This window comes from Monodelphis domestica, chromosome 1 (genome assembly GCF_027887165.1).
Source record: "Monodelphis domestica isolate mMonDom1 chromosome 1, mMonDom1.pri, whole genome shotgun sequence".
Classification (NCBI taxonomy): domain Eukaryota; kingdom Metazoa; phylum Chordata; class Mammalia; order Didelphimorphia; family Didelphidae; genus Monodelphis; species Monodelphis domestica.
The window spans coordinates 589,655,364-589,667,833 of NC_077227.1; the positions used below are offsets into that span (position 1 = coordinate 589,655,364).

A 12,470-nucleotide genomic window follows, 5' to 3' on the forward strand; every position below is an offset into this window, starting at 1 on the left:
CTAATGTTAGAGTGATAATAATGGTGCATTCCATTTTCCATAACATTTATTAGATATGGAAACCTTCAGTGCTTCAGAAACAATGTTGGTTTCCTTAGTTTGGATATTGATAAAGTATTAGTGCAGAATACAGCCCTTTCCTCATGATGAAAGATCTTCTTGGGGCAGCTAGATGACTTGAGTTGGGAGGTCCTGGGTTCAAATTTGGCCTCAGACACTTCCTAGCTGTGTGACCATGGGCAACTCACTTAACGCCAAATGTCTAGCCCTTATCTCTCTTCTGCCTTAGAAAGGATCCTAAAGTAGAAAGCAAGGGTGAAAAAAAAAAGCTACTGCACCCTTTGCACCACTCCAACTCTCCCGAAGCTTCTGCTGAAACTCTCTGAATTTAGCTAGACTAACTCTCAGAGTTGATATAGTCCTTTTTGCTAAGACAACACTCAGAGCTTTCTTTCTCAGGGATGGTGGGTTGTGCTGGGGTCTTGACTCTCTGGGAAGAAGCTTATGGAGCCAAGCCTCATTTTGTGGAATTGGTAGAAAGCTCTTTACATAAAAAAGATATAATTTTTAATTATTGGTGATGAATTATTATGTCAACTCTAAATGAATATAAATATTTTGTAATTAACCAATGATATTATTTATTATATCACATCATTTATAGAAATATGTATGTGGATACATATTCATCACTCCCATAAATAATAAATAGGCATATCTATGGGAATATAAATATAGCACAGTCATGGATTTCCATTAAAATAATACAGAATACTAATATGTTTCATAAATATGCATATAAGCACATATTTATTCCTTATACCCCCATGAAATCCTAAGTAATCATATTTGTAAAAATATAAATAAGGTAGTCATACAATTCTATTAGAATAACTCAGAATATTAAAAATAATTGATGATGGTTGTTCGAATTCTAGGTGCTCTCTGTCCCAAAAATAGATCACTGTAATATGCTTGTTCAATGAATAATAATGACAAATATCTTGCTGAAGTACATTTATTGAATATAATTCTTCACGATATATTTGCTTACCACAAATAAAGTAATTCATAGCCAACCGAGAAATCAAGAAAATGCAAGACTTTTCTTTGCTTTTTGTTTGTTTTATCTGAATCACCAGAGCAATATATAGCCTTGAAGTCTTTCTGCAAAGTGCTCCTTTCTTACATAAAAAATGTACAAGATTTCGTGACACATGTGATTATAGCAGTGAGGTTATTTAACAATCAGCTGATTATTGACATCTATGGATGCTCTATAGGGAAAAATACATTTCAAAGAAATCTATTATTGTCATGGAACAGAATAATCATACATAAGGTCTAAGAAGAAGGATTTCTTATCAATGATTAATTGCACCCAATGCTCTTAAGATTCAAATGTACTCATAGTCCTTGAAATATATTGCAAAGCCTCCTTTGTTATATACACTGAAATGCAAAAAAGATTGGTTTAACCATCAGCAAATAAATTTAAATGAAAAAAAAGTATTAATAAAATAAATTAAATAAAAAGCCTGCTTCTGAGGGTATGTTTAGTGAATATTTAATAACCAGCTCTCTGGAAAGAAGCAACTTTTAATCTGCAGTGTTAATGATTTCTTCATCACTTAAGTCTAGGCATTTCTTGTTTGTAATATTTGCTGCTTTTCAAAGTGTAAATGAAAATTTACAATGAAAATTTAACAATCAGGCCTTGCAAATAGATTGGACCTAGCTCCTGTACACTCCTATCTGCTTCTTAATGTATTTTGGTTTTGTGACCCTGAGCAAGTCACTTAGTCTTAGCTAGTGCTATTAGTTTTATTGAATGAGAGTTTATACACCAAAGTCAGAAATCCCATCTTATTAAAACACACACATACACACACATTGCTTTAAGGTTGACAGAGTGCTTTGATTTCCTCACAACTATTTGATATGAATAGTGCCCATACTAATAGCGTCATTTTACAATGAGGAAACTAATATACTCAGAAAATTTAAGGGACAATAAATGTCCGATGTAGGACTTCTGTCCAAGTCCCTTGACTCTCTCTCTCTCTCTAGTGTTCAGAGTTCTGAACATGTTTGTGAGTATAAGGGAAAGGAAAAATTGGGGAGGGGATTAAAGATTTCCTACTATTTTACCTACAAAAATTTTTACCTACCAAAAGGAGAATAGAGGTAGAGGCAGAAACTGAGATAGAGAGGAACAGAGACAGAAAGAGAGGGAAAGATAGGGAGGAGAGAGAAGAGAGACCGAAAAAAGGGGGGAAAGATAGATCTGGGGGGAAGAGAGAGGTAGAGACAGAATAGAAAGATGAAACAGAGAAAAGAGAGAGACAGAAAAAGATGAGAGGGAAAAATGGAGAGGGAGATGCAGAGAGGAGAGAGAGGGAGAAGATGAGAAGAAAAGATAGAATGGAGAGACAGTGAGAAACCTAGCTAGAGGAAAGAGAAAGACAGAAGAAATGGACAGAGATGGAAAGAGACAAGAAATGGAGAGGAAAGAGAGAGACTGAAGGATGAGAGGAGAAAAGAGAAGAGATTGAGAAAGAAGAGTTAGAGTACAGAGAAAGAAAAGCTTAAGAGACAAGAAGAATCCGACAGATCAGGTTTGACAAAGATGTAATTATCATTCAAATAAGTTGCAAAACTATTTTCTTTAGTTGCAAGGGAGGAAGTCTGTATCATGAATATTGGCTAGAGTAAAAGTGTAAGTATAAGAGAAAAGCAATCAATTAGAGCTCAATTCTTCTGTGAAATCTTTTTCAACAGGAAAAGCTTACTACAAAGTAAAATCCCCAGAGAATCCTTAATTCTTCAATATAGTTTTGATAGATTTGCATAAGAACCCTGTTGTTTTTTTTTTACTTCCATATGGCTTTAGAGATGATGAAAATGTCAAAGATTAAAGAATGGCATTTGTCAGAAAATACCTATCATGTTCTACCTTTTCCTTAATGCCACTTACTTGTTAGATTTTAGAGAGGTAAGAGAATAAATATTAAACCAGGTATCAGCTACTTCAGGCCTTTATTTCCAGAAAATAAATGCCTAGATCTGGCAATGTTCCTTTTTTGGGCATAGTACCCTCTCCCTGGACGCAGTTGCTAGCTTAATAATACCTTCAAAATTCTTTATTTGGGTAGTGATATGGCATTCTGATTCTTTTATTTCACCTTTAATTATGATCCTCCATTCCTTTATGGATATACCACAGGGGGGAGAACGCAACAAACCAACCCAAGATTTCACACCTTCTACTTTCTATTTTTTTCCCTAACCTTTTTCTCCTTCTTGCCTTTTTTCCCCTTTCTCCCTTCTAGCATTCCCCCTATCCCCACAATCTATGATGAAGTTTGAATTTGGCTAAAACAAACTTTATCTCAGTTCCTTTCCTCTCAGTGAGTGCATGCACACATGCTCACACACATACAAAATAACTACATTGTTCAAGACTACTACTGGTACTGGCTACAATAAAGATTGGACTTCCCAGCAATCATTTTTCCATCTACAATGGGCAAGAAAATGAGTCCCTTTCTTCATCTATATCAGGGTTTGATAAAAAACCCATCTTTAATAATTTTCAGTAGTATTTATTTCCTTAAAACTGTTTTTTCCCTTTAGTTTCTTTAGAAAATTGCCATTCCTTGTGATCTTATTACTATTAAGTTTTTAAGTTTCCAGTAGAAGTATGTTTTTGGTCTGCCAATTTGTCTTTTAATTTATAAGAATAATGAAAATCATACTATTAAATCTTTGTTATGTCAGCATATCAGTGATCTTATCTAGCACCTCTCAAAATATGGTCTAGGGATTTCTGGGGGACCCAGAGAGCCTTTCAAGGCTTTCAAGTCCACAAGTCAAAACTATTTTTATAATAATACCAAAATTTTTAAATTTCTAATATAGAAAATCTCATTAGATGTAACATAAATAAAAGCTTTTTGCTATACTCAATTTTTTTGTTTAGATTTCTCTCAGTTACATGTAAGAAAAAATTTTGGACATTCCTTTTTAAAATTTGAATTCCAAATTCTCTCCTTCCCTCCTTCCCTTACCCCTCCTCCTTGAGAAGGCAATTTTCTATAGATCATATGTGTGTAGCCATGCAAAAATTTCCATATTAGCCATATTATAAAAGAAAACACAGACAAAAAAAGAGAGAATAAAGTTTGAAAAGTATGCCTCAATCTACATTCATAAATGATCAGGTCTTTCCCTGGAGTTGAAGAACATTTTTCATCGTAAGTTCTCCAGATTGTCTTGAGTCATTGTATTGCTGAGAATAGATAATCATCCAAATTATTAATCATACAATATTGTTCTTACTGCATACAGTATTCTGGTTCAGTTCATTTCACTTTGCAACATATATAAGTCTTTCCAGGTTTTTCTGAAAGCATACTGCTTGTCATTACTTTAGAACATAATCACATTCTATCACAATCATATAACATAACCTCTTCAGCCATTCCCCAATTGATAGGCAGTCCTTCAATTTCCAATTCCTTGCCACCACAAAAAAGCTTCTATAAATATTTTTGTACATGTGACTCCTTTTCATTTTTCTTTGATCTGTTTGGAGTACAGACCCAGTAGTTGTTGCACAGTTTTGTAGCCCTTTGGACATGGTCCAAGATTGCTCTCAGAATTGGTTGGATCAGTTCTCCACTAATAGTGCATTAGTGTCCCAATTTTTCCTTCTCCTCCAACATTTATCATTTTTTTCTATCATATTAGTCATTCTGATTGATATGAAGTAGTACCTTGGAGTTATTTTAATTTGTATTTCTCTAATCAATAGTGATTGAGATAATTTTTTTTCACATGACTATAGATAGCTTTGATTTCTCCATCTGAAAATTGCCTATTCATATCCTTTGACTATCAATTGAAAAATGACTAATGTTCTTATAAGTTTGACTCAGGTCTCTATATATAGTTAAAAGATTAGGATTTTATTAGAGAAACTGTTGTAAATATACCCCTAACCCCAAGTCCACTGTTTCCTTTCTGATTTTAACTTTATTGGTTTTGTTTGTACAAACCCTTTTTAATTTAATGTAACAAAACATTTCCCTTTTATCTTGTAATGTTCTCTGTTTCTTGTTTGCGAATAGTCTTACCTTATCTATAATATGACAGATCAGTATTTTCCTAATTTGCTTATAATACCAACCTTTATGACGAAATTAGGTACCCATTTGACCTTATTTCAGTACAGTGTGTTCAAGCTGCTTTCCAATTTTCCCAACAATTTTTGTCAGTGAGTTCTTGTCCCAAAATCTTAGATCTTTGAGTTTGTCAAACATTAGTTTACTGTGGTCATTTACTTCTATGTATTGTGTCCCTAAGATATTCCACAAAAAGCCACCACTCTCATTTCTTAGCCAGTACCAGATCATTTTGATGTATACTACTTTGTAATGCAGTTTGAGAACCAGAACTGCTAATCATCCTTCCTTCATAGTTTTTCCTATTGATTCCCTTGGTATTTTTGACCTGTTCTTTCAGGTGAATTTTGTTTTAATTTTTCCTAGCTCTATAAAATAATTTTTGGTAGTTTGATGGCATGACACTAAATAGATTAATTTGTCATTTTTTAAATAATTGTCTTTTTTAATTAGTTCAGCCTACCCCTGAGCAATTAATATTGTTCTAGTTGTTTACATTTACTTATTCATGTGAGAAGTATTTATACAGTTCCTGGATTTATCTTCTTATGTAGACTTCATAGTCTGTAGTTATTTTAAATGGAGTTTCTCTTTTTGTCCCCTTCTGATGATTTTGTTGAAAATATATAGAAATGTTAAGTATTTGTGTGGATTTGTTTTATATCCTGTAACTTATACTGAAGTTGTTAATTATTTCAACTAGTTTTTAGTTGATTCTCTAAGAATCCAGTCATTTCATTTGCAAAGAGTCCTTCTTGCCTATTCTAATTCCTTCTCTTTTTGCTGTCACTAGCATTTCTAGAATGATATTGAATAATAGTGGTGATAATTGACATTTTAGATTCACCCCATATTTTATTGGAAAGGCAGAATTGTCAATAATTTTAGGAGTATGAAAGGATCCTAAGACTGAAAAGTTTGAAAACCACTGATTCTAATCAGTATGGGTCCATGGATTCTTATTCTGTATAATATTCTTCTTGTTTATGTGCTCCCATGAATCTTATACCCTGGGTTCACCCAGCTTGAAGAATGTATTCATGATTCATAGGCATGAAACTTATATACAGTATATTCCAAAAATCTTAGTTCAGTTTTAAGCTTTAATAGCTTTTTAAATACCATATGCTTATATTCATATACATATTCATATAAATGAACTATATACACACAAAGATATTCTCACAGATATACTCTATTTACTTTTGTTCCTTCTTAATTATTTTTACTCCTTAGTATTTCCCATGTCTTCCTCACCATTCTTTCCTATGCTCACCATTGTATAGAAGTCATTGAGTATTAAAGTATATATTTAATTGAAGATTTGTAACTGATTTCTTGTAGCATTTATCTATCTTCTGATACTCTGCAAAAGATGTCGCTCCATAAGCTGCAATTATTTTCTTGATGTTTTTTGGTGGTGGTTGTTGACTTTTTTTCCTATTGCTTTTCATAAGTATTTTTCTTTGGGGAGTAAATGATTCCAACTTTAAAATTCTATAAATTCCTATGAAAGTCTGTGTCTCTTACCATAGCAGTTCCTGACATTTAACATTAAAAAAATTGTCTTATTAAATAATCATTAACCTGGTAGATCGCATTTTTTACAAACTTAACGTTGTTTTCCACTTCTTTATTTGTAGTTATAATACTCTGAGGTTAGTGAAGAGTTATATAATTTTGAAACTCTGAATTGTCTTGACTGGAGAGAAACTTAAGTGCCAAGCTTATTAGGCAGCAAATGCACTGAGAATTGGACATTATTTTCATCAGTAGCAAACATCCATGATAGGGGTCACTTTTGCTTTTCTCTCTTTAAAAGAAGCGTATGAAACAGCATTAGCTTAATGGCCTTATGTTCTTTGTTTTATCTTTTTTAATGCAGGATGAGTACAAACCAGAAAAGGCTCTGTCTGAAGATGACTTGAAGAATGCTGTGAGTGTACATCATGCGCTGGCATCAAAGGCCACTGACTATGAGAAGAAACCAAATGTGCTGAAACTCAAAACAGCCGACTGGAGGGTCTTGCTCTTTCAAGCCCAGTATGTATGGGGTTTGGGTGAAGGAGTCAGTGGAGGGGGGGGGGTGTTCCATTTAAGAAGCTTAATTATTATTAATTATAGTATTTGTATCACATTTCATATTTCTCAAAGTACTTTTTCACTTGCATTTATCTCAAGTGACTCACAACTACTCTGAGATTTCTAAGGAAATTTTTATTAGCTCCACTTTACAGAGAGGGAAAGAATCTTGCCCAAGGTCACTAGAAGAACTGAGACTAGAATCCGGGTTTCTTGATACCCAGTCCCATGTTTCTTCTGCTACAATATGCAGACTTGTGTCTATACTCACCCTTTATTTAGGTAAAACTGAATTCAAAAGCTGTAGTTATTTCTCTTTCTACAGACAATAATACTTCTCTGACTTTGGGAAGATAGAAATGGATTTTATAACTAAGATGGTTAAAGGAGAGAGTCCAGAGAAAGAGTTGGCAAATCTAAATCCATTTGACAACAAGCATTTATTAAGTATTTACCAGGTGCTTTGTTAAATACTAGGGATACAGAGACAAAAACCAGTGTCTCCCCTCAAAGAACTGCCATTGTAATGAAGGAGACATTATATATGTGGAATTATACATGTATGATATATTTCTTTTAGTGGAGGAGACAATATACATATATTAGGAAGCTTATAGATGTATTCAGACAGGAAGTATACAAAATGAATACAGTGTAGTTTTGGGAGTAAGTTTGGTGGCATCTGGAGGGATTGGGAAAAGCTGCCCGTAGAAGATGATATTTGAACTGAGTCTTGAAGGAAACCAGAGGAGGATGTGCTGTAAGGCAAAGCATCTGACTAAGATGAAACAGGAAAGAAAAGGTAGAGAGAAACAAGGAGCGCATTCCAAGAATGGGGCTCAGCGGTGGAATGGCGCAGAGATGGGAGATGGGGCAAAATGAGAATTAAATAGTGAAACAGCCAAAATGGCCCCTTTACTTGGTACATAGAGCAGCATAATGTGAGATCAATACCACAAAAATTCAGAAAGGAGAGACTATCTAGCAAGGATAACCAAGATTGTCATGTTTCAGGGAGGTAAAAAAGGTTGAGGATTTAGAAGTGGATATTAGATAACCTAACATTAAAGGAACACTATAGGAGAAGAGGAGGAAAAAATGAAGCAGAGATATAGAATAGATTCATAATTAGAAGGTGAGTCAGAGGCAGCCTGGAGGACTTCCATGTGTAGCAATGGATGACTCTATACATGAGAGAGTGTAGAGCAGTAGATGAATATTTGCTACTTGAGAAGTATAAGGATCTTTGGATTTCTAAAAAGAGGGTGAGATATCTTATAAAGGAATGAAAAAACAAATAACAAAAACTTTGTCAAATAAAGTATTGTCAGATCATGAGCAAAATGAGTGGCAAAGTATTATTGTCTTGGGGCTTATGGAATTTGATTTAGCAAAGACTGAAGATTGCTAAATGGGGAGCAGAGAATAATGTGAACGGGTCATTATGTTCAACAGGATTTTTGGAATCTTAAGAAACAGTAGTCTGAATACCCTATGATTAGAATGGTTACTCTTTAAAAAAACAGCATGGTTAATTTTTTTTATCATGACTCTTTGGCAGTGAATTCTCTGGATCCCTTCTCAAAGTAATGTTTTTAAATGAATAAAATGAAATACATAGGGCTGTAAAATAAACCAAGTATATTTAAATAGTTATCAAAACACTTCATAAAAACACAAGCTTACAAATTCTAGGTGAAGAACTCCTGTAATGCCAAAGGGAGATATAACCCAAAGATTTTGGATGGTGAGGTAGTAGAAGAAATGAGAGGAAGACATTTCTCTTTACAACATTTTACTAAAATGAAATCAGCTGGGCAAGCATTATTGAGCTATTGGAATCCCAAAGAGTACTTTCTAAGCCACATGCTTAGTCCCCAATGAGAATAAAGTAGGAATTAAGGAACATCAACTTTAAAAACAACCTAAAATTTCTTCCATCTTTCACAGGAGCCCAGAGGAAATGGAAGCATGGATAAACAGAATCAACTGTGTGGCAGCTGTGTTTTCAGCCCCGCCATTTCCAGCAGCTATTGGCTCTCAGAAGAAGTTCAGCCGTCCTCTTCTTCCAGCTACAACCACAAAATTGTCACAGGTAAATAGAGTGGAGTGAGTAACGATTCTTAGAGAAAGTATGAGCTGTCTTTTAGTTGTTCTTCAGGACAAAAAAAATCAAGTTCTCTGAGCATTCTGGACTTCTCTCCCTTTCCACAAACAAACTAAAAGGTAAATGTCTTTTATATGCCTTGCAAGGAAAGTGCTAAATTAACCTTTATTCAGCACAGCTAGGTCTTAATTAATGCAAATAATGAATCCCAAGAAGTAGTCTCATGTATTCAAATTTTTGCTCTTAGAGCAGGGGTCCCCAAACTTTTCACACAGGGGGCCAATTCACTGTCCGTCAGACTGTTGGATGTCCAGACTATAAAAAACAAAAACAAAAAAACAACTATGAACAAATCTGTATACCGCTGACTGGGATAGTGAAGGCTGCAGCGCTGGCTGTGATGGCCTGTCACACCTTGCACAGGCCCATCACTGCCACCACTATACCGGGCAGCAGTATACACGGGGTGGAATCCCCTCCGCCAGATTGCCTGTCACCATGCTGACCTCTTCCATTGTGCATCCACATAATCCTTTGCGTGGCGCCTCATTCTCAGAACAAAGTGCCATGCAAAGGATTATGTCATGGGAAGTAGTTCTCTATGTGAGTGATGCCACCTTTGCAGCATCGCCACACACAGTACTCCAAGAGCACAGGATGCAGCACCTCTCACTGACCACCAATGAAAGAGGTGCCCCTTCTGGAAGTGAGGTGGGGGCCAGATAAATGACCTCGGGGGGCTGCATGTGGCCCATGGGCCATATTTGGGGACCCCTGTGTTAGAGAATATAATAATATTAAATATGGTAACTGATATATAGCATAAATTCAAATAATGCTACCACTTCACAGGATTCGTTATTTGTCTTACATATGGGACCTAGCTGTATTCCATTTCATTGATGTAAGTATCCTCTGGCCTACTGCAAATTACAGTTTTTTAATTAGATGGCTTCATGAATAGCCATGGTCAAAAATATTCACCACCTGGTAGCCAATGTTCTGATAATGAACATCTTTTCATTGAACTGGATTGATCCTTGGGCTTAGAAATCCATCACTATATCTATTACTCTCTGCACAGCAACAAGAGCTTGTGTTCCATTGACCTAGCATTTAGTAATCCAAGGTCACCCCCACACTGTGGAGAAGGATCTAATTAGATCTTTAGTAGATGCTATTGTCATTATAGTTTGTATTAGCAGTATGCTTTTCAAAATAGCAATAATAAAGTTAGATAATGTGCTTTCAGAAACAAAAATGGCAACATCAACAAAAATACCCTATCAATAAAACAGATGCCATGCAGTATTATCTTTCATCCCCAGCAGTCATCTCCAACCTTAATGAAATAAAAAGACCCCCTTTCTACATAAAAGATATTTCTAAGAGTCCCATATGACAAGTTATGCTGATACTTGTTGATTATTAGGACCTTCTGTGTACCAGACACTCTGCTAGCAAGAGGGATACAAGTTACACACACAAAGAAAATGGAACAATCTCTACTTAGAGGGAGCTTACATTTTAATTGGGGTTGGGGGGGAGACAAATACATTTTAAAATAGATGCTATAAATATAAAGTCAGGTCAATAAGAATTTTCTAAGCACCTGTGTGCCATGCCCTATATTTAGGAACTGAAGACATAAAGGTCCCCCAAATTAAATAAGTACAAATCCATATAACGTAGTTAAATACAAGGTAGTTTGAGAAGGAAGGCATTTGTAGTTGGTGGGAATTAGGAAGAGTAAGAGGAAGTAGACCAGGATATTGCTAATAGGATCATAGATTTACCATTGGAAAAAAATCAGAGAAGCTATTTCACCCAGCCCCCTCCAACATAGGATCATATGTTAGAATTGATAGGAGACTATCGAAGCCACCCAGAAGAGTCCCCTCAATTTACAGACGAGCTATCTGTAAAAGAGGTAATGGTGACATGCCATAGGAATCCCAGTAATAAAGTAGCAAAGCTGAGATTTGAGTATCAGACCTCAGAATCCAGACCCAGAGCTAGGTACCCATTAATAGGACTCACTAATCCCCAGAAGTGGTCACATTATTTGAATTTACTTTCAATATTTCCATTGGGCTGAATCCACTTACCATATTTTATATTATTATAGCTTTAAAGAGTGTGGTTTCAATTATATGAGACCATGTCAAAAGATTCATTATTCACATCCCTTAGGACCTAGCTGCTGCCTACCGTAACCCTCAAGATTATTACCATATCATAATCAATTTGAGAACCTGGGAATGTTTACACTAGAAAAGACAAGACCTAAGAATTCAAATCCAACCTCTGAAACTAACTAGCTCTATAACCTTGGTCAAGGTATTTAGCCTCTGTTTGCCTAGGAGGCAGATGGGTAGCTCAGTGAATAGAGCTCTGAGCTTGAAATATCTGAGCATCAGATATTTCTAGCTTTGGGACCATAGGCAACTTACTTAACCCCATTTGCCTTAATCCACTGGAGAAGGAAATGGCCAGCCACTCCACTATCTTTGCCAAGAAAATCTCATGAATAGTACGATCCCACTGGATCATGAGTTAGACAGGACTGAAGGACTGAACAACAGCAACAAGAGATCATATGTCTTTGAAGACCTGCCATATAGACGAGGGTTTCCATTTTTTTCTGATTTGTCTGAGAGCACAGAAGTAGGCGCAATGTGTAGAAGTTTCAGAGAGGAATATATCAGTGTATTTGGATGAATTTATCCAAATGGAAGTCTAAGAGCTACTTTTTATTCATTCAAGATCTATAAAAGAAGACTGTATGAGCACATGCTTGTTTGACCCCTTGTTGAAGCCATCGAACAGGGTATTCTGAATGCATTTGATGGGCTTTCCAATGACCCATTGATCTCTGCAGTTCTCAAATCCCAAGAGTTACTATGTGCAAAGTAATGGAATAGGTACAGTGGGGAGATAGAAGGATAATTAAGCTAAGGATTATAATCATAATCCTTTGGTAGTGGAAGATGCTGAAATATGATTTCTAGTTAATAAAGATTGCATTATATTCAGTAGTCTTTTAGAGATATGTATATTTTATTGATAGTTCCTTTATGGGAAGTTTTTTATTG

At 35.3% G+C, this 12,470-nt stretch overlaps 1 protein-coding gene across 8 annotated transcripts in view; it reads left to right on the forward strand.

The window, feature by feature from the left end:
* Positions 1-12,470, forward strand: part of PSD3 (pleckstrin and Sec7 domain containing 3) — a 784,568-nt gene that overhangs the window by 720,523 nt on the left and 51,575 nt on the right. For all 8 annotated transcript variants that reach the window (XM_007476432.3, XM_056813640.1, XM_056813642.1 and 5 more), the window contains 2 exons: positions 7,072-7,229; positions 9,219-9,363. In XM_007476432.3, the coding sequence (XP_007476494.2) occupies positions 7,072-7,229; positions 9,219-9,363 (303 nt within the window). The remainder of the gene's footprint in view (positions 1-7,071; positions 7,230-9,218; positions 9,364-12,470) is intronic.